Here is a 22,332-nt window from a genome sequence, read left to right as displayed (position 1 = left end):
TGAGACGCCTTTGGGTAGTGATAAAGCAGGATATCAAATCCAAACTCTTCTTCTTCTTCCTGCCATGTGATGCCCAAAATGTTCCTGACGTAGCACATGTGGAAGGAGTTGAGGCATTGCTCCTGGCAGTTGTAAGCTGCCCATGACTCACTTCCATAAACCAGGGGGCTCAACACGCAAGTCTGGTAGACCTTATACAACAGGTGAAAGCGAAAAGATGAAATACAAAACTATAAAATAGGCACATAGAATGAATACAGTTTATTAATATTAATTATTATTAATTGTGATGCTTTTATATTCCGCCTTTCCCTCCAAGGAGCTCAAAGTGACAAGTCCATTGTTCTCCCCCTTCACATTTAATCTCCACAATAACCCTAGGCTGAAAGGCAATGACTGGCCCCCATTGTCACACCCAATGAACTTTGTGTCCAAATGGGGATCCAAACCCTGTTTTGACATTCTAACGACTATGCTGCACTGTACAGTTACATATGAGAGGAAGCAACAAAATCCAAGCAAATATGATCAGCATTATCTGATTATTCCAGATTTGCTAGGCTTGTGACAAGGGTTGTCTTGAAAATGATGTTTGGCTGCATTATATGCCAAAAAGGAATGCCAAATCATATGAAAAGTGTCTGGAGGTTTTAGTCCTCACTGAAATCTCAAATTATGTGTCATTTCCCCCCACCACAGCTCTGTTCTAGAGCAAGTGGTACCAAGTGTCCAGTGTAATATTTCCCATTGTTGCAATGGCTCTTTGAGGTACCCAGCCGTCAGATAAGACCTGTTCTTTTGACACAGGCATCATAACTAATATTCGGTTACATTAATTTTGGACAACTATAGTTCAGGAATATTTATCATTCCCATCAATATTAAATCCCCCAAATCTTGCATCCGCGTACGTCCCCACCATAAATTAGAATATCCACCAAGTTTATTGCATTCCCTCTGGCAATTAAGTGATATAGAAGAGAACATTTTGGCCATTTTCAAAGAAGGGTGATGCCATCTGTATAGTAAGAACACCCACATTGATGGCTTGATCTCAGGCACTGTTGTGCCTGGCTAATCTTGGTGCTTGAGCCTGCTTCCTCAATCCCTGTAATCGTCTTCCCAAAGAAAACGTATTTATAGCCCACTCTGTTACTCAACCAGAGTCCCCTTAACTAATAGTCTAATAGGATTCTGGCCTCAAAAATAAGCACACACTTTACACCCCCAATGAATGGAGGAGGGACCACAATGGGGTTATAAAAAGCCCCGGTGCAATAGTCAGAAGCCTTCCAGGATTGGTGCAAAGAGGTGTGTGGACCTCAAGAGACTCTCCTGATTTCAGGTAAGGCATCTTGGATGGACCTTCTTTTTCTTTTACTGCAGTGACCAGCAGAGCTCAGAGGAATTTAGGGGGTGCCTCTCTCTGAGTACTAAAAGCTAAACAAGATGAATATATCTGGCACCAGAAAATTATTTTTTAAAAAAGTTTGATTGTTTCATTTTATAATGTCTATAAACAGAGAGAATAATTGTAACTATAGATGACAAATAAAAGATTAAATGGTAAAAGTTGAGAAAGGTAAAGGACCCCTGGACAGTTAAGTCCAGTCAAAGGCGACCATGGGGTGCGGTGCTCATCTCGCTTTTCAGCTGGCATATAGGCACCAGAAGGTGATTGATTGATTCCTTGACTGATAGATAGATAAATAGGTAAATAGATGATAGATAGAGGAAGATGATAGATGATAGATAGATGATTAATAGCTAGACTAGCTGACCAATAGACCAATAGATAGAAAGTGAGACAAATAGACGAACAGGTGATAGATAGACTGACAAGATAGATACATAGAATGTCTGTCAAATATGTATAGACAAACAGACATGCCTAACAGACAGTAGAGATAGATGATAGATAATAGATAATAGATAATGATAGATGATAGATAGATAGATAGATAGATAGATAGATAGATAGATAGATATAGATAGATAGATGATAGATAGATAGATGATAGATAGATGATAGATAGATAAATAGATAGATAGATAGATAGATATAGATGATTAGATAGATAGATGATAGATAGATAGATAGATGATAGATAGATAGATAGATAGATAGATTAGATAGATAGATAGATAGATAGATAGATAGATGGATGATAGATAGATGATAGATAGATGATAGATAGATAGATAGATGATAGATATATAGACTGTCAGATAGATGATTGATTGGCAGACCGACAGACAGCCAGACAGCCAGACAAAGGCTTATGAAAGTTTCTTTGTGAAAAGAAAATGAAAGTTCTTTTGCACTTCCAAGTCGCTGACATACTTTGGTCTATATTAAAGTTAGAAATATTTTTTAAAATCATTATTACTTTAGAGTTTTAAGGTTGATAGTATCCAAGCCCCTTGTGAGAGGGTAGGACTGCCTTCTATAAAATAATGCTCACTATACCATCAATAACCGCACTGTAAGCTATTCGTTTTTTCAGAGTTCGGAATTTCAGCGCAGACTACATTGAAATGGTCAATGGCAATGCACAGCTGCTTTGCCAGTGTTGAGGGATGTCTTTGTTGTAGCTGCATAAATGGGCCCTCGTTGTGACACCTGCTAGTGGGCTCCCAGCTTGTTAGGATTGACCTGCTTAAAGAGCTGGGCTCATCCCTGTTAATCTTGCAGAAACTCTACTGATTAAAGATATATACTTACTCTTTAATTCCCAGGTTAAAGTTGGGCACCTCAAATACAGACACAACAGTCCATGTGAAAAGGATCTCAGGGTCTTAGCAGACTACAAACTTAGCATGAGCCAACCATGTGATGTAACCGTGCTAATGCAGTTCAAGGCTACATCAGCAGAACATTCTACACTTTGGCAGGAATAACCAAATGTGCAGCCAAATGTTAAGGGGCACCCCATAGGAAGAGATGAGTAAAGGATCTAGGGGTCTGAGTAGGCAGCAAGCTTAGCTTGAGGCAACAGTGTAGTGCAGCAGCAAAAAAAGCTAATGCCATTCTAGGCAGCATCAAGAAAAGTTGAGTGTCCAAATCAAGGGAAGTAATAGACCTGCTTTGCCTTGGTCAGACCTCAAATGAAGACCTGTGTCCAGTTTTGGGCACCACAATTTAAGAAGGATATTGGCCAGCTAGAGGGTGTGCAAAGGAGGGTGACCAAGATGATCAAGGGTCTGGAAACCAAACCTTGTGAGGAACGGTGGAGGGAATTGAGTATGTTTGGCCTGGAGAAGAGAAGACGGAGAGGAGATATGATACTCACCTTCAAATATCTGAAGGGCTGTCACATGGAAGATGGAGCAAGCTTGTTTCCTTTTGGTCCAGAGGGAAGGACCCAAACTAATGGCTTCGAAGGACAAGAAAAGTGATTCCGGCTAAAACTTAGGAAGAACTTTCTGGTGGTAAGAACTTTTCAACAATGGAATGAACAACCTCTGAAGGTGGCAGACTCTTCTTCACTGGAGATTTTAAAGCAGAGGTTGGATGGCCATCTCTAAGGGATTATTGAGTTGTGATTCCTGCATTGCAGTGGGTTGAACTAGATGACCCTTGGGGTCCCTTCCAACTCTACATTTCTATGATTCTATAACGTAGGACTCTGCGGACAGGGAAGCAGGATGCAAGTGGAGGAGGCAAATCCCTTTTTTTGTCCTGTGGCACTAAAAAGGCTAAGGGCAATCCTTCCTTTGCCATACAGCTAACTTAGCCTTTCGATTTCTTCCACAGTTCTGCTTCTGCTGCTTCTGCTACACTAATTGGATATGGCTGATGGGTCAAAGTAAGTCAACTTTTGCCTGCTAGATGTGAAAAGACCAAGCTCATTTGGGCTCATTTTCACCCCATCAGACTCACCTTGGACCCAGTAGGATGGTGGAGGGGGTGCCCCAACTTGGATCTCACCTATGTTTAGCTTTTCACTCAGGAGAAGATCCCAGGCTCAGTCCCTACTGGCATTTCCAGGTGGGGCTAGGAGAGACTACCCCCCCGAAGCCCTGAATTGCTCCTGCCAGTCAATGTAGACAACACTAAGGTACATGTAGTGATGGGTCTTACAGAAAGAAAGCAGCTTCTGATGTTGCTCTTTCAGTCAGGCCTTTTACACAGAGCCGCGAGGACTGGAATCTTATGGCACTTTGAAGGAGAGGACTGTCGCTCAGTGGGAAAGAGAATCCCCAGGCAGGCCTAGGAAAATCCTTGGCCTGAAACTTTGGAGAGCCATTGCTGCCAGTCAATGCAGACAATACTGAACCGGGTGGAGCAATAGTCTGAATCACTATAAGTCAGCTTCCCAGGGGGCCTTGCATGCAGAATGCCTGAGGTTCAATCCCTGATGGCATCTCCAGGGAGGGTTGGGATAGAGCCCTGCCTGAAACCCTGGAGAGGAGCTGCCGGTCAGTGTAGACAATAGTGAGCTAGATGGACCAATGGTGTAAGGCAGTGCCCTATGTTCTTTTTCCAAACAAAAAAACAACAACCATTAATTAATTAATTTATTCTATTCATCTTGAGCAGACATTTCTCAAGAAATCCCATGCAAACATACACACTCATACACGCTCAGAGTATGTATTTCGGCAGCCTCCAAACAAAAGCACCCTATTGCACTTGCTGACATTCTTCTGGTCACAGAACCTTAGGGTTGCAAGGACTCCAGAGGGCCGTCTAGTCCAACCTCTGTTTGCTAGGTTTCATTTAAAATCAGGCAGACAAAAATGGTGTTGCAGGGGGGTTGAGCTAGATGACCCCTTCGAACTCTATACTTCTAGGACTTCTATAACTGTTGTTCTACCAAGGAAGTTGGTCTTCTGCTGTCTCCTTTCTGTTCATTAGCCTTAGCCCAAATATCTTGATTAGAGAAATATATGCAGCACAGTACTTAATGGAAAACTTTATTTTTAAAAAATGGTTTGAGTTCATTCCCTTCCCTATACTTTTGTTGGCAGAGTGTACAAGAAGACCTGCCCCAATGGAAAGGTAAGACCACCGTGCAAATATGTATTATTTTATTCTTGCATTGCAGGGGTTGGGTCTCTTCCAACCAGGGGTGCCAACCTGAATAAAATATTGTGGGGGCCCAGGTGAGCCCCACCCCACCCTGCATAATTGATCACATGACACAGTGCCCACACACCATTTGAATGGGAATGCCCATCAACTTTGCGGGAGTCTGGCCCTCTCAAATATTTTATAGTGGGGGCTGACACCCCCATGGCCCCTAGGAGTTGGCTCCTGTGCTTCCAACTCTCTGATTCACTGATTCTGAAATCGATGTGCCATAAACAAATATTTAAGCTTTGGAAGTCTTGGTAGGGGCCATCTTGGTAGCATTTCCACCCTCAGAGGCTGGGGGGGGGGAGCTTCTCTGTGTGACCCCTGAGTCCCCCTCCCTCCAAGGGGTACATCAGGCATCTTCATTGCACAGCTTCTGGAGGATGCTAAAGACACACTTCTTTGCCGTTGGGGTGTATGTTTTTAGGACCTGCCTTATTTTGATGGCTGTAAGATGCCATAAGACTCAATTTGCTAGCTGATCAAACACTTTCCCCCCTCCTCCTGCCCATCCAGCTATCCATCTACCTGGGGAAAAGAGATTTTGTGGACCATGTGGATTCTGTGGAACCCGTTGGTGAGTGGTTTTCTTTCTATCCCCTTGAGTCATCTGGATTTCAGCTGGAAAGATGGTGGTGGTTGATGACATTGCCAGTCTACCTGATGACTTGGGGGGGGGGGCATTAAGCTCCAACTTGAGTACCCATCTGTCAGGGCTTTTTTAGCTGTGATTCCTGCATTGCAGGCATATATGTGGCCCTTGGTTCCCTTCCCAATCTACAATTCTATTACCTGTAGATCATAGAACTCTTGCCTTGTACAAGGTTGGGCTAAGGGACACGGGTGGCGCTGTGGGTTAAACCACAGAGCCTAGGACTTGCTGATCAGAAGGTCGCAGTTCAAATCCCCGCGACGGGGTGAGCTCCCGTTGCTCGGTCCCTGCTCCTGCCAACCTAGCAGTTCACAAGCACGTCAAAGTGCAAGTAGATAAATAGGTACTGCTCCGGTGGGAAGGTTAACAGCGTTTCCGTGCGCTGCTCTGGTTCACCAGAAGCAGTTTAGTCATGCTGGCCACATGACCTGGAAGCTGTACGCCGGCTCCCTCGGCCAATAAAGTGAGATGAGCGGTGCAGCTCCAGAGTCGGCCACGACTGGACCTAATGGTCAGGGGTCCCTTTACCTTTACAAGGTTGGGCTACACAACCCCTGGGGTCCCTTCCAACTCTACAATTCTATGATTCTACAATCCACCTCTCCCTCCTTGTTGATCCAATTTTCTTTTACATGTATTTGCAGATGGGATTGTCTTGGTTGACCCAGAATACCTGAAAGACCGGAAAGGTAATTTTCTCATTTTCATGTTTTTCTAATTTTAGCTTGGGATGGAGACAACAATTTTGTAACGATTTTCATTGCAAACACAGGACTATTTGGGAAAGACTTTATCCCAGAAATCGCTGGCTTATTTCAAGGCAACTCTGCTCAGCCATGAAACCACCTCTTCCTCCCTCCCACGCTTATTGCCTCTGGTGCTATTTAGAAGCTTAAAGTGGGCAAAATGATACAAATATTGTTGTCTGCTGCTCCAGCAGGGAGAACCCAAATCAATAGCTTCAAGTGCCAGTAAAGGAGATTCCAACTAAACATCAGGAAAAGCTTTCTGACAGTAAGAGCCATTTGACAGTGGAACAGACACCCCTGTATGGTGATGGACTCTCCCTTCATTGGAGGTTTTAAACTGAGGTTGGATGCCCATTGGACACCAGGGATTCTTGTAGCTCTGATTCCTGCATTGCATGAGGTTGGACTAGATGACTCTCGGGGTTCCTTCCAACTCTACAATTCTGTGGTTCTTCCTCTGTTAGATTGTATGGTTAATCTTCAAATGAAAACACACACATAGCACATTAGACCTGCTCCTGTATGAATCCTGTTCTAGATTTAATTTACAATCTGAATTCAGAAACTTTCTCCAAACTAACCATCATCTCTCTTCCCCCTGCCCCTGCTGTCCTTTCTCAACTCCCATCTCCCCATGTCTTCCTTCTCTTTTCCTCTCCCCATCCTGCTGCCCCTCCCCCACAGTGTACGTGACACTGACCTGTGCATTCCGCTATGGCCGCGACGACCTGGATGTTATTGGGCTCACCTTCCGGAAGGACATCTATGTCCTCACTGCCCAGATGTACCCCCCTGTGCCTGACCAGGCCCCCAAGACGCTTACTCCTTTGCAGGAAAAGCTGATGAAAAAGCTGGGGGAACATGCTTACCCCTTCACCTTTGAGGTACACCTTTGACGCATCTTCCTCTTCCCTGTGCAAGACCCCCATCTTTCCCCCCTCAATGGAGTCATTGTTTTTATATCCTAAAAACATGATTATATGTATACATAAATACATAAGAAGAGCACTGCTGGATCAGGCCAAAAGGGGCCCACCTGGTCTATCAACCTGTTGTCACATTGGCCTCTTTTGGGAAACCAGCACTGCCTCTTAGGCTAACAAACTTCACCTCACCGGGTTGTTGTGAGAAAGGCGGAGAAGCATATATGCCAACATGGGTTCCTTGGGAGGAAAGGTGAATGTGGGAAAAGCCCTGCTGGGTCAGGCCAGGGGCCCACCTAGACTCCAGCCTCCTCTTCTCACAGTGGCCAACCAGGTGCCCCAAAGGGAATACCTCAAGCAGGATTTGAGCACAAGAGCCCTCTCCCCTCCTAGGGTTTCCAGCAACTGGCATTCAGAAGCATTGCTGCCTCCAACTGTGGTGGCAGAGCATAGCCATCGTGGCTAATTGCCATCAATAGCGCTCCATGAATTTGTCCAATCCAGGTTGGTGGCCATTGCTGTACCTGCAGGAGGAAATTCCTTCCTTTAATCTGTCCTGAAACTTCCAACATTCAGCTCCATTGGATGCTCACGACTTCTAGCGTTATGAGAGAGGGAGAAGAACTTTTCTCTATCCACTTTCTCCATGTCATGTACTAGTTTATAAACTTCAATTATGTCCCCTCTTACTTGCCTTTTCTCCAAACTGAAAGGTCCCAAACACTGCAACCTTCCCTCATAGGGGAGTCGCTCCAACCCCTTGATCAGCTGAGGTACCCTCTTTTGCACCTTTTTCAACTCTACGACCTCCTTTTTGAGGAGAGGCAACCAGGGTTGTACACAGTATATTCCAAATGTGGAATATTCCAAATGTGGACGGTAATCCTCGTACTGCCTCCTACCCCAGCCAGCTCAACACGTCATTTGGGACAAGCAGCTCCAGAAGAAAAACTGCTTTTTAGAAAAACGTAGACATTAAAAGGGAATAAAATATTATTTATTTTCTCTCTAGATGGCAACCAACCTCCCCTGTTCTGTCACCCTCCAGCCAGGACCAGATGATGCTGGAAAGGTGAGCTGTGTGTGAAAGCATCCAAGAAACCTGGAAAGCAAATGGAAATTAAAGCATATCTCAATTTAGCTGTGATACCTGCACTTCAGGGGGTTGGACTAGATGACCCTCAGGAATCCCTTCCAACTGTACGATCCTATGGTTCTACGAACCCTTTTCTATGAACCCCGATGGGATGGCTTTCTGTCCTCAAAACCATGAGCCTTTTAAGGCACTTCAGGACTTGGTTGTGTTTGTATCAAGAATTGCAATTAGTAGTCCAGAGGAATGACCCACCCTTAATCTCTAACCAACTTTCTTCTGCATTTTTCTCAGTCTTGTGGGGTCGACTTTGAGGTCAAAGGATTCTGTGCTGAAAACCTGGAGGAGAAAATTCACAAGAGGTAACCCCAGCATAAGTTTCAACAGTTACTCATTTATTCAAAGCATTTTTAGTTTGCTCTTCAGCTGAAAATAAATGATGCAAAGAGCAGAATGACTGGCTGGAGGGCCATTTAGCTGGGGGTTCCTGCATTGCAGGGGGCTGGATCAGAGGACCCTTGGTGTCCCTTCCAACATTGCAGTTCTATGATTCTAGGAAAAGGCTCTGAGATCCACTTATGTAAAACCAACAAGGAAAATAAGACAGTTTGCAATCTATTATTGTAATCTATTATTATTATTCACTGCATTTATATCCCAACTTTTTCTCCAGGGAGCTCAAGGTTGTGTCCATAGTTCTCCTCCCCGTCCCTCCCCTCCCCATTTTTTTGCTCACAACAGCCCTATGAGGTAGATGAAGCTGAAAGACAGTGGCTGACTCCCAAGGTCACCCAGTGAGCTTCCTGGCCAAGTGGTGGGGGATTTGAACCTGGCTCTCCCAGGTCCTTATCCAACACACTAACCACTCCACCACACTGATTCTCTAGCAATATAGATTATATATATTTATATGTTTTATGGGCAGGGACGCGGGTGGAGCTGTGGGTTAAACCACAGAGCCTAGGACTTGCTGATCAGAAGGTTGGTGGTTCGAATCCCCGTGACGGGGTGAGCTCCCATTGCTCGGTCCCTGCTCCTGCCAGCCTAGCGGTTCAAAAGCAAGTCAAAATGCAAGTAGATAAATAGGTACCACTCCGGCGGGAAGGTAAAAGGCGTTTCCGTGTGCTGCTCTGGTTCACCAGAAGCGGCTTAGTCATGCTTGCCACATGACCCGGAAGCTGTACGCTGGCTCTCTTGGCCAATAAAGCGAGATGAGCGCCGCAACCCCAGAGTCGGTCACGACTGGACCTAATGGTCAGGGGTCCCTTTACCTTTTACATATGTTAGGAACCCTTGCTGGAAGCCACAGGAAGGGAGAATTGCTCTTGTGCTTGGATCCTGTTTGGAGGCTTCCCACTGGGGCATCTGGTCAACCCCTGTGATGACAGGATACTGGGCCCCTTTTGGCCTGATCTTTGGCCTCTTCTTAATTTCTACTGAACTTGGAGGGAGGATTTCTGGAATTGATGAAAGCACCTGCCTCCCACTAGCTTCTTCTTGGAAGAGCTGGATGCAATTTCTGCATTGCAGAGAGTTGACCCTTGGAGTCTCTTCCAGCTCTGCAGTTCTATGGAAGAGGTAAATGCCTCTCTCAAATAACACACGTCTTCTCTGTGCAGAAATTCGGTGAGGCTGGTGATTCGGAAGGTCCAGTTTGCACCTGCCCAGACAGGCCCAGCCCCAAAGTCGGAGACGACCAGGCAGTTCATGATGTCGGATAAGCCTTTGCACCTGGAGGCCTCTCTGGATAAGGAGGTGCGTGTTGCGTGTTGGTCTTTTGAGGCATTCTCTCCCCTCCACCAAGTCTCTCTGCTCCGGGGGACCCCACGCTTAGTGAGACATTATTGACCCTTTAAGTGAGCCAAAAATGTGAAGCAGCTGCAAAAACAAAACAAAACCAAAACCTAATGCAGTTCTAAGCTGCATCAACATAAGTCTAAACCAAGGGAAGTCATAGTACCTTCCACTTCTACAAGTCCATTGCTTAACCACACCTTGATTTGCAGTCAGTTAATTTGGCCAAACGTGTGGCCTTTCTGCTCAATTTCGTCATTTATTTATTTATTTCAAAAAAAATTATACACCTCTGGGATGTTTTTTTAAAAAAACAACAGCAGCACACCCTTCAGAGCAGTTCATGAAAAAGATAAAACAATAAATTTTAATCAGTAAAAGCAACTTATAAAACATTCAGAAGATAAAACCAGCAATTAAGTAAAAACAGATTAAAGCAGACATCAACATTCTAAACATGTGGACAGGCTTGCCTAAGCAAAACGGTTTTTAGCAGGTGCTGAAAAGGGTACAGTGAAGGTGCTTTCATGATGTCAATAGGCAGGAAGTTCCAGAGTTAAAGTGCTGCCACACTAAAAGACCAATGTCTTACAAATGAAGAACAGGGATTAGGTGGCAACTCTAACAGTGCCAATTATGCAGACAGAAGCAGTTGAGTGGGCATATACATGAGGTAAAGTAGGCATCCCCAACCTTTGGCCCTCCAGATGTTTTGGACTACAATTCCCATCATCCCTGACCACCGGCCCTGTTAGCTAGGGATCATGGGAGTTGTAGGCCAAAACAACTGGAGGGCCACAGGTTGGGGATGCCTGTGGTAAAGTGATATTGCAGGTAAACTGGTTCCATGCTGTTAAGGGCTTTGCACATTAACAGCAACACCTTGAACTTGGCCCCATAGCAAACGAGCAGCCAGTGCAGATCTCTGAGCACAGGGGTTATATTCTGGCAAGGCCTTGCTCTCATAAGCAATTGTATTGCAGCATTCCGCAATGACTTTAGCAGTAATCCAGTCATCACAAGATGTAGTACGCGAAATGGTGCAGGAGATGGTTGCGGAAATAGTTGTGAGTCCAGGAGAAGTTTGGGATTTCCTTCCCTTCTTTTTCTTCATCTTCAGCAACAACCCCCTGTTGTTTCAGATTTATTACCATGGAGATCCAATTGGCGTTAATGTCAACATCAACAACACCACCAACAAGATTGTGAAGAAGATCAAAATAACAGGTAAGGGCACCAATAGAACCCTGCTTTGCCCTTCCAACTCTACAATTCTATGATTCAGTTATCACCTCAATAATTTCTTTCTCTCTCTCTCCGTTTAGTTGAGCAAGTCACAGATGTGGTTCTATATTCGCTGGACAAATACACCAAGGCTGTGTGTTCAGAGGAGTTCATGTAAGCACCCAAATCTCTAACCAGACCAGTGTGTCTTTGCACAGATGTCTTCAACTTGTGCAAGGTCTTGGGTCTTCGTGAGAAAAATCTGGATCAGTGCCCCCCCCCAAAAAAAGAATTGATGATGAGGCACAGAGGAAGTCAGTCTCTTCTTTTGTTTTAATTCTGTCCCAGGACCATTTTCACACCCATTGTGAAAATGCTAACTTCTCTCAGAAATGTCTGAGGAGTTCAACTTTTCCTGTGTTTAATTTGTGTACTTACACATGGATATGAGTCTAACACTTCACTCCACATAATGACGTTCCTTTTCACTGGAGAGAGGGGGTGGGTGGGAAGGGAGATGAGCCTATCTTGCAAGAGGGTTGTACTAGAGCTGTGTGCAAAATGAGCTCTTGAAATTCTCCACCCTAATTCTTATTATTTTTGTGGGGTGGGTGGGGGGAGAGAAAAATTCTTCTACAACTTCTTGGGGATGGGTCTCATTGTTCAGAATGTGGGATGGAAGGACACACCAATTTCAATTTTCCCCAACTCTCATCTTTTTCAATCTGAAATCTGACTTTCTGTATTTAAATACAGTGGTACCTCGGTTTAAGAACAGTCCTGTTTACGAACTATTCAGTTTACGAACTCTGCAAAACCGAAAGTAGTGTCGCGGTTTGCGAACTTTACCTCGGTCTAAGAATGGAATCCGAATGGTGGAAGGGTTAGGGTTACTGGCGGTGGGAGGCCTCATTAGGGAAAGTGCGCCTCTGTTTAAGAACGGATTCAGATTGAGAACGGACTTCTGGAAAGGATTAAGTTTGTAAACCACTGTAACAACAAAAAATCCTTAGATGTGATTCCTCCATTGGACTAGATGAGCCTTAGGGATCCTTTCCAACTCTACAGTTCTATGATTCCATGATTCTAAGATTTTTGAGGTGTGGTCTGTGGTTTTAAATTGAGGAAAGGTAGGCTCCTTTAACCTCCTCCATTGCTGTCCTTCTGCAGGGAGAACGTGGCTGCCAACTCCACCTTCTCCAAAAAATACAGCATCACCCCCAGCTTGAACAACAACCGGGAGAAGCGGGGTCTGGCCCTGGATGGGAAGCTCAAGCATGAGGACACCAACCTGGCCTCCACCACCGTGTAAGTCTGGACCCTGAGGAGCATACTGGAAGCCAGAGAAGGGCAGGGAATTGAGAGAGAAACTGATTCCTTTTCTGTGTTGCCCATTCTCTGCAGTGTGAGGCTGTCACCAACCTTTTGGGGCCCAGAGAAAGACTTGTGTGGTGGTTAGAGTGCCTGACAAGGGCCTGGGAGACCAGAGTTCAAATCCTCACTTAGCCATGCAGCTCACTGTGCATCCTTAGGGAGGGGCAGTCACTGCCTCTAAGCCCAGCTTCCCTCACAGGGTTGTTGGAGGGGGAATTAAATGAAAACGGGGAGAACTATGGTTGTCTCCTCTTTTTTAAAAAAATATATTTATTAAAATTTCCAATTTTTATACAAACAAAAAGCAAAAAAGTTTAAAAAACACATATAGTTCACAATACTTAGTTTTCAATGACATATTTCCCTGACCTCCTCATACCTCCCCTTCTTGTAGTCCAATTCAAATTATTTATTCAGCAAATCCTTATCTCAAAGCATTACAGCTAAAAAACCCCTTAATTTCTATCCGGCATCATTCAACATTCATTAATTTTACAATATTTCTGTAAATAGTCCTTGAATTTCTTCCAATCTTCTTCCGCCGACTCTTCTCCCTGGTCACGGATTCTGCCAGTCATTTCTGCCAATCCCATGCAGTCAATCATCTTCATCTGCCATTCTTCCAGAGTGGGTAAATCTTGCATCTTCCAGTACTTTGCAATAAGTATTCTTGCTGCTGTTGTAGCATACATAAAGAAAGTTCTATCCTTTTTTGACACCAACTGGCTGACCATACCCAAGAGAAAGGCCTCTGGTTTCTTCAAGAAGGTATATTTAAATACCTTTTTCAATTCATGATAGATCATTTCCCAGAAAGCCTTAATCTTAGGTCACGTCCACCAAAGGTGAAAAAATGTACCTTCATTTTCTTTACATTTCCAACATTTATTATCGGGCAAATGGTAAATTTTTGCAAGCTTGACTGGGGTCATGTACCACCTGTATATCATTTTCATAATATTTTCTCTTAAGGCATTACATGCCGTAAATTTCATCCCAGTGGTCCACAACTGTTCCCAGTCAGCAAACATAATGTTATGTCCAACATCTTGTGCCCATTTAATCATAGCTGATTTGACCGTCTCATCCTGAGTGTTCCATTTCAGCAGCAAGTTATACATTTTTGACAAAATCTTAGTTTTGGGTTCTAACAGTTCTGTTTCCAATTTAGATTTTTCCACCTGGAAGCCAACTTTCTTATCCAAATTGTAAGCCTCCATTATCTGATAATAATGAAGCCAGTCTTGCACTTTGTTTTTTAGTTTCTCAAAACTCTGCAGTTTCAGTCTATCTCCTTCTTGTTCCAAAATTTCCCAATACTTCGGCCATCTGGCCTCCATATTGAGCTTTTTCTGAGCTTTCGCTTCCATTGGTGACAACCACCTTGGGGTTTTATTTTCCAATAAATCTTTATATCTAATCCAAACATTAAACAATGCTTTCCTAACAATATGGTTTTTAAATGCTTTATGTGCTTTAACCTTGTCATACCACATACAAACATTATTGAAACCTTCTAAATCCAAAATGTCTGTGTTCTCAAGAAGCAGCCAGTCTTTCAACCAGCAGAACGCTGCTGATTCATAGTAAAGTTTAAAGTCTGGCAGCGCAAATCCACCCCTTTCCTTTGCGTCAGTTAATATCTTAAATTTTATTCTGGGCTTCTTGCCCTGCCAGACAAATTTAGAAATGTCTTTCTGCCACTTCTTGAAACAGTCCATCTTGTCCACAATTTGCAATGTTTGAAACAAAAACAACATTCTAGGCAATACATTCATCTTTATAGCTGCAATTCGACCCAACAAGGAAAGCTTCAAATTTGACCAAATTTCTAAATCTTTTTTCACTTCCATCCAACATTTTTCATAGTTGTCTTTAAACAAATTCCCATTTTTAGCTGTCATGTTAATCCCCAGACAAACCATGCTCTTGACGACCACTAACCTGGGCGGCTTCAAAAGAGGAGTGTACAAATTCATGGGAAAAGGGCTACTGATGTTACTAGCCACAATGGCTATGTTCTACCTCTATAGTTGGAGGAAGAAATTTTTCTGGATTCGAGTTGCGGGAAGCCACAGGAGGGGAGAATTGCTCTTGTGCCCAGATCCTGCTTGTGGGTTTCCCATAGTGGACATCTGTTCCCCACTGTGAGAAGACAATGCTGGATTAGATGGGCCACTGGCCTGATCCTCCAGGCTCTTCTTATGTTCTGATATTCTTGTCTATGGTGACTCTTGTTTGAATGTCTCCTGTTTTTTCTCCCTTAGTCTGAGACCCGGGATGGACAAGGAGGTTCTCGGGATCCTGGTTTCCTACACAGTGAAAGTCAACCTGATGGTATCCAGAGGAGGGTGAGGATGTTTTCTATGGGAGGAACTATCATTTCTGGGTTATGTTGCCTTATTATTCTGTCCTGCTCAGTCTTGGCCTAGCCTGGTCAGGGTGAATTTTTTTTTGAAATTATTTGATTTCCTCTCTCCCTTTGGGAATGTTGCATTTCTGAAGAGATATGAGGATGCACCCTATAAAGGACACATTTTATTGGCTCAACCCTGTAAGGAAAGGCTGTGGCATTGGGGGCTTACTAGTTTATAGATAATGTGAGTGAGAGGCAATATGATGTAAGTTTACAGAAATATGTCTGGCATGGAGAAAGCAGAGAGAGAAAGGTTTTTGTCCTTCTCTCAAAGCACCAGAACTCGTGGACATCCAGTGAAGCCAAATGCTGCAAGATTCAGGACAGACAAAATAAAATTCTTCTTAGCTAAACTCCCATAGGAGGCAATTCTGGCCACCAACTTGGATGGCTTTAAAAGAGGATTAGACAAATTCATGGCGGAAGAAAAGGGCTATTGATGGCTACTGGTCATAATGGCTATGCTCTTGCTTCACAGCTGGAAACAGCAATGAGTGGCAGATCTTGGGGTCTCAAATTTCAGCAGCACCCTGTACAACGCCAAAATTCAGTACCCCTCCCCTTTTCACACTCCATTATAAATAATAGGTGCAGGACCCCTGAGGCTCTGCACCCAGTGCAACCTAACCAGTCAGACTCCCTTAAATCTGCCTCTGCAGCAATGCTTCTGAATGAGAGTTGCTGGAAACCACAGGAGGAAAGAAGGCCCTTGTGTTCAGATCCTGTTTGCAGGTTGCTCATTTGGGCATCTGGTTGACCACTGTGAGAAGAGGATGCTCTTCTGTGTCTCTTGAGGTCCAAACGATAGGTCCAGGCTCTGCCTTTGGCCTGTGAGTTCACATGAAGCCCTAAGCGGAGGAAAACTGGAAGCCCAAGGGGCTCCCAACAGACCCTCTGAATTGGCCTGGGTGCCCTCACACTGGGACGGGAGGGATAGCCTTCCCAATGAATGTTTCCACCTTTGTGCAGTCCTCCACCTTGAATCTCCTCTTCTCTTTGCAGCATCCTGGGAGATCTCACATCAAGGTAAGCCCCAATTTATTGACCATCGGCATCACCTCATCTGTGTGCCACTTTTCCACACTGCGCTCAAAGCGCCTCACAGCATACAAAACAAACAACAATAATTATAACGATTTAAGGGAGGGAAACGTATTATGAACAATTTGAAATAATCACAGTGTGAACAAATAGCTGTGATTCCTGCACTGCCGGGCATTGCACTGAATGTCCTTGGATGCCCCTAGAATTCTCTGCTTCTAAGCTTCTGTTTGCTCTCTGAGGCGTCTCCCATTCAGTCCTCTCTCCTCCTCTCTTTTTCAGCGATGTTGGTGTGGAGATGCCTGTGGTCCTGATGCATCCCAAACCTGATGATTGTGAGTAAAAGGCTTTGTGCAAGAGATTTGTGGGAGATATAAAACCATCCCCACGGCTTTGTCCCCATTCAGAAATACTTCTCTAAGAGTCTTTCTGAATGGAAGCACTAAGGACCTATTCCCTGACCTTCCTCCTTCTCCCTAGAATTCTCTTAAGCAGGCTGTGTACACATGACCATCATGAAACACAGCTGGGTTGTCCTTTTTCTTAATCAAGATTGAAGGTGGCTTTGGAGGCAATTGCATTAAAATGCATTATTTTTTATAAAACAACTGGATGGCTAATGGTACGTGTGAACATTTGGGGTCCCTTCCAACTCTACAGTTCTATGATTCTATGATTCCCAGCCCAGCACACTGGTTGCTGAGTAAATGGAAGTGTGCGCACAGCCACACATTTTGCACCCATTTCTATTTCAGGTTCTTTAGGAACAATAATAATAATTATCAATGTGACTAATCACCTCTCTTTTTTTCCTTCCCTCCCTCTGATGTGTGAATTGTCAACAGCTACACCAAGGTAAGGAAAAATTAAACATTCCAGGGAGTGCCTGTTCAAGAGATATGAAATATCCACGAGTTCTCATATATGTGTGCCTGCAGTTCTTGACTACCGCTCAATGTATTTTGGCTGTGATTTCTGCATTGCAGTGGGTTGGAATAGATGATCCTTGGGGGGCCCTTCCAATGCCATGATTCTATTATTCTACCACTGGCATGAATAGTTGCTTTCCTCCTTCTGCATGCATTGAACCTCAACTGACTGCACAAACTGCATTTCACTGCCACTGAACTTTTCACTGTAAATTTGATGTCTCTGAAGATGCCCCAAGACCCTTCCTTAGGCTTTGCATGTGGAGGATCTGAAAACTGACGGTTTGCCTTTTCCTTCTTTCCCCTCCCTCTTCTACCCTGCAAACGGCTCATCCTGGATATCTGCACTTACATGCTCTGCTCTTCCAAGGAGGTAACTAGCTGTTCTTCTTTACTTCTTTGTGGGGTCACTTCAAGCCAGATCCACCTGAAATGTCACCTCCTTCCCTAAAGACCCTCTTGGGTGCTGAAATCGGCAGAGGGGGCCTTCTTGATAGTCCCCTCCTCCATCAGAGATGGGGGAGTGGTCTGGCAGGTGGAGGGCCTTCTCTGTGGCAGCCCCTAAGTGAGGAACTCCCTCCCTACAGAGGCGCATCTGGCATCTTCATTGCACAGTTTCCAGAGGATGCTAGAGATGCACCTCTTTGCCTTAGCTCTTGACACTCAAGCTGCATATTTTTAGGATACTCCTTATATTGTTATTGGAAGTTGCTTTAAACACTTTTCAATGATGTGTTTTGATTTTAGGATCTTAGGGTAAAGGATGGGCAATAAAATAAAAATATTAATATCTATCATTTATTATCAATATTAATTAATATTCTTAACAATACTATTTTATTTATATCACTAAATACAATAATATATTAATAATATATAATAAAGTAATATAAATTAATAACAACAACAATAGCATCCAGGAAGCTGATTGAGAGAGCCTCTGGGGAACATTAGATGGGGGCTGAGGACCATAGTTGGAATAACAGATCACCACAATTGCAGGGGGTGGGGTGGACTAGATGGCCCTTGGAGGTACCTTCCAAGCTACAATTCTATGTCCTCAAAGGCAATGGGGGTGGGGAGACAAGGGCACCAACCTCTGCTCCCATTGGAAGCTTCACCTTTTTCTGGAGGCAGCAATGCTTCTGCATCTCAGTTGCTGGAAGCCACGGGGGGTGGCGTGGGGGTGTGTGTGTGTGATGAGATCCTGCTTGGTGGATTCCACCAAAGAGTTATCTGGTTGGCTACTTTGAGAACAGGTTGACTGGACTAAGATGGGTCATTGGCCTGATTCAGGAAGGCTCTTCCTACATTGTTTCATTCTCTCATTTCTTCCAGTGAGGAAGATATTGTGATCGAGGAATTTGCTCGCCAAAAGCTCAAAGGGGAGAAGGACGACGAGGAAGAGAAGGAAGAAGAAGACAAAGAGAGCTAAGGGCACGACCCACCAGACCAGTGCAAGAAACCTTAGACAGCCTTCCCATGTGTCTTCCCCACCATCCCCGCAGAAACATGTTTTCTCTCTAGAGTACGTATTGCATTTGTGATGTGGTAGTTTGTGCTGAGCTTGCTGCTCTCACCTTTCAAAACAAAACCCCCAAACTGCTGTGGCACTGAGTCCTCAGTCTCGATGCTCATCCACACTTTCGCTTGACCTGCATTTTGATCATGTCGTGTACTTGAAGTCCTCCTTTATGCAGGGCATAGTTAACCTGTGGAACTAACTTCCACAGAAGGCAGTGATAGCCACTAATTTGGATGGCTTCAAGAGAGGATTGAACAAATCCATTGGGGGAGAATATGGCTGTTGATAGCTACTAGCCATGACGACTATGCTCTGCTTCCACAGCTGGAGGCAGATATGGTTCTGAATACCAGTTGCCGGAAACCACAGGGCTCTTGTGCTTGGATCCTGCTTGCTGCTTTCCTATTGGGGAATCTGGTTGGCCACTGTGAGGACAGGATAGTGGACTAGGTCGGCCATTGGCCTGATCTAGCAGGCTCTTCTGATATTCTTCTGATGATATCATGTACCAGTTTATTCTCTCAGATCCAAGAGCTTTTTACATCATTCTGGGCCTTACAAAACCCCAAGCTGACCTGCTGAACCAGATCTTCTGTAGACAAGCTGAAGAGAGGCTTTGCTTAATTCAGTGACAATTGGGTTTTTGCAAGGGCAACTAACTAGAAAATCTCTCAGACCCATAATTAACTTTTACACAATTAAAGGATTCCTACATTGCATGGCTTTGGAGTAGATGACTCCTGGAGGTCCCTTTTAGCTCCACAATTCCCCGAGCCTATGATTCTACAATCAGAATGCAGGTCAAGTGAAAGTGTGGCCAAGCCCTCAGACTGCCCTTGAAGGATGGAGGTTCCCGGTTTACCCATTGCACCTATTTGTTCTCTTTGTTTTTTTAAAACAATCAAGCAGTGTATAAATTTTGTGAAATTAAAATAAACACATAAATAAATAAATAAATAAACTATGTGTGTGGACATGTTTCTTTGTTGTCTAGAGAGCAGGACTGAGACACATGGGTTGAGATTGCAGTGGTGCCTGATTTCTGACTAAGTCAATCCTTCACAAATCACAACCACGAAAACATTTAACACTTTATCCTGGTACCCACATGATTTTTTTTAAGGAAACAAATTCTAAAGCAAATGTAAAGTATCAAGACATTTGGCCCTCCCCCTAGAATTCATAGAATCATAGAAACTGTAGAGTTGGAAGGGTCCCCAAGGGTCATCCAATCCAACCCCCTGCACTGGAGGAATCACAGTGAAAAAATATCTGACCTGGGGCCACCCAACCTCTGCTTAAAAACCTGCAACGAAAGGGAGTCCACAACCTCCCAAGGGCATAGAGTCAAAGGACTGTAGGGTTGGAAGTGAGCTATAAGAATAATCTAGTCCAATGTCCTGCAATTCATGGCTTTAACCAGCCTCTTTTGTTTCAGTCCACAATGGAGTTTTTTCTCTACTATACCAATAGTTCAGGAATTTTTACCATTTTGTAACTAAGCAACATTTTAACTGCCTGTGCAGCTTTTTCTGACTACTGTATGGAAAAGCATCTGCATCTGACTCTTGGCAAAGTAAACCATTTTATGACTTGCCAAATGTGTGGCCTCTTGTCTGCTAGAGTAGTAGAAAAGGCTGGAAAGAGCTTTTAAAAGGGGACATCCTGTATTTCCATGTTTTTCCTTGCTGCATGTTTTATGCAGCAGGTGTTCTCTCACCATCTGAGATCTTTTAAACTGGAGATGCCATGGGAGTTTGAACCCAGGACCTTTTGCATGCCAAGAAGGGACTCTGCCACTGAGCTGCAGAGACCCTTCTTAAAAGGATTCATCCAGCAAATGCTGCCCCATAATTCTGTATCCCCCTCAGCCAACAACAACAACAACAATAAGCAGAAGAATTTTATTATTTACACCCCGCCCATCTGGCTAGGTTTCTTCAACCATTCTGGGCAGCTTACAGCATATCTAAACACATAATAAAAAACATAATAAAAGCATCAAGCATTAAAAACCTCCCAATACAGGACTGCCTTCAGATGTAATTCTTTATCTCCTTGACATCTGAAGGGAGGGCGTTACACAGGGAAGAAGGCCACTACTGAGAAGGCCCTACGCCTGGTTTCCTGTAATTTTGCTTCTCATGCTGAGTGAACCAGCAGGAGACCCTCAGAGGAGGACCTCAGTGTCTGGGCTGAACGATGGAGGTGGAGAGGCTCCTGCAGGTATACTAGGTAGAGGCCATTTAGGGCTTTAAAGGTCAGCACCAACACCCAGACCCTGGGGGGCGGGGTTGCAAATGCTTCCTTGCTCTCCACAACAACTGCTGGACTCCCTGGGTAAAGAGAAAGGCCTTCAGCACATCACAAGCACAGTCAGCTAAGGATTGCAAAAGCTCTCAAATGTCCACTAGATGGCACCAGTCACCCGTTCTGCAGAGGAGCTGGGTAACCTGCAGAAGCATATTTTCCTAGACTACAACAGAGATGGTGATCCAGGCAGGCTTGCTGGCTTTTTTTGCCCCTGGAAAGTAACAGGAGACATTGGTGGTGAGTCTTAGTCTACTTTTCAGCAGGAAGGAGGCATTCTCAAAAGCAGAAGGGAATAAAGTGCTACAAGCCTAGTTTGTGTGTGCCAGACCTCTTTAATCCCTGGGTCCATCAAGCGCTAAAATTTAATCATACCAGATCAGCTTCCTGGCAAGGGTGATGACCTATGCCAGTGGTTTTCAGCCAGTGTGCCGTGGCACCATGGGGTACCTTGAATGATGGTCAGGGGTGCTGCAGGCAACACTGGTCTCTGTGACTATTTCCTTTCCTCCCTCTTCTGATGACCTCTCATGTCTCTGCCTCCCAAAGGCTTGCACAGCTGTTTTGTTGCAGCAGCCCTGGCTACACGCTCCCCAGGAGAATGGTGCCTCTGGGGCTGGCCAGTGGTGCTTCCCAGGTCCCTGTGAGGAGGCACCTCTCTTTGGGGCAGGGGGCGCAGCTCAGAGACCATGGGCAGCAGCTACGGCTGCCCAGAGGACTCCCAAGGAGAGGAGGCCGAGGGAACACTCCACAAGGGAGGGTGAGGGGCTGCCGGCTCTGCAGGCAAGGGGTGACATAATGGCTCCTAAGCCTCACAGCGGTGCTGCAGAAAGAATATAGTTGTCCAAGGGAGCCATGGACTCAAAAAGGTTGAAAACCTCTGGCCTCTGGTGACGTGTAAGGAGAACTAAAGAAAGGGCTCTGTGAGAGATGGCAAATCTCCACCCCTGGCTGCTAACAATGGGAAAGGAAGGCGCTGGAACAGCCCCGGCAATTGACTGCCTAGCCCAGGGGTCAGCAACCTTTTTCAGCTGTGGGCCGGTCCACTGTCCCTCAGACCATATGGTGGGCTGGACTATATTTTGAAGGGGAAAAAATGAACGAATTCCTATGCCCCACAAATAACCCAGATGCATTTTAAATAAAAGGACACATTCTACTCATGTAAAAACAAGCTGATTCCCGGACCATCCGCGGGCCAGATTTAGAAGGTGATTGGGCC

The 22,332-nt window shown here is 44.6% G+C and overlaps 1 protein-coding gene across 2 annotated transcripts; it reads left to right on the top strand.

The window, feature by feature from the left end:
- Positions 1-349: 349 nt before the first annotated feature.
- ARR3 (arrestin 3) lies at positions 350-19,753 on the top strand. Of its 2 annotated transcripts, XM_053374192.1 has the most exons (17): positions 504-1,345; positions 3,758-3,809; positions 4,975-5,005; positions 5,597-5,657; positions 6,377-6,421; positions 7,166-7,365; positions 8,417-8,476; positions 8,792-8,859; positions 10,117-10,252; positions 11,434-11,518; positions 11,617-11,689; positions 12,686-12,823; positions 15,157-15,240; positions 16,308-16,331; positions 16,629-16,681; positions 18,508-18,514; positions 18,614-19,753. In XM_053374192.1, exons 2-17 carry the CDS (start codon positions 3,793-3,795, stop codon positions 18,708-18,710), a joined length of 1,179 nt encoding a protein of 392 aa, XP_053230167.1. In that variant the 5' UTR covers positions 504-1,345; positions 3,758-3,792; the 3' UTR covers positions 18,711-19,753. The 2 variants fall into 2 exon arrangements, with proteins under 2 accessions (XP_053230166.1, XP_053230167.1); XM_053374191.1 differs by lacking the exons at positions 18,508-18,514; positions 18,614-19,753 and having other exon boundaries at positions 350-1,345; positions 16,629-17,117.
- Positions 19,754-22,332: the final 2,579 nt, after the last annotated feature.

This window comes from Podarcis raffonei, chromosome Z (assembly GCF_027172205.1).
Source record: "Podarcis raffonei isolate rPodRaf1 chromosome Z, rPodRaf1.pri, whole genome shotgun sequence".
Taxonomy (NCBI): Eukaryota; Metazoa; Chordata; class Lepidosauria; order Squamata; family Lacertidae; genus Podarcis; species Podarcis raffonei.
The sequence above is the reverse complement of the archived record's forward strand: the minus strand, read 5'-3'. Positions and strand labels throughout refer to the sequence as shown.

Coding starts and splice junctions, on each gene's coding strand:
- ARR3 (XM_053374192.1), top strand. Junction 7,366..8,416: donor CTTACCCCTTCACCTTTGAG/GTACACCTTTGA, acceptor TTTTCTCTCTAG/ATGGCAACCAACCTCCCCTG. Junction 8,860..10,116: donor GAGGAGAAAATTCACAAGAG/GTAACCCCAGCA, acceptor TTCTCTGTGCAG/AAATTCGGTGAGGCTGGTGA.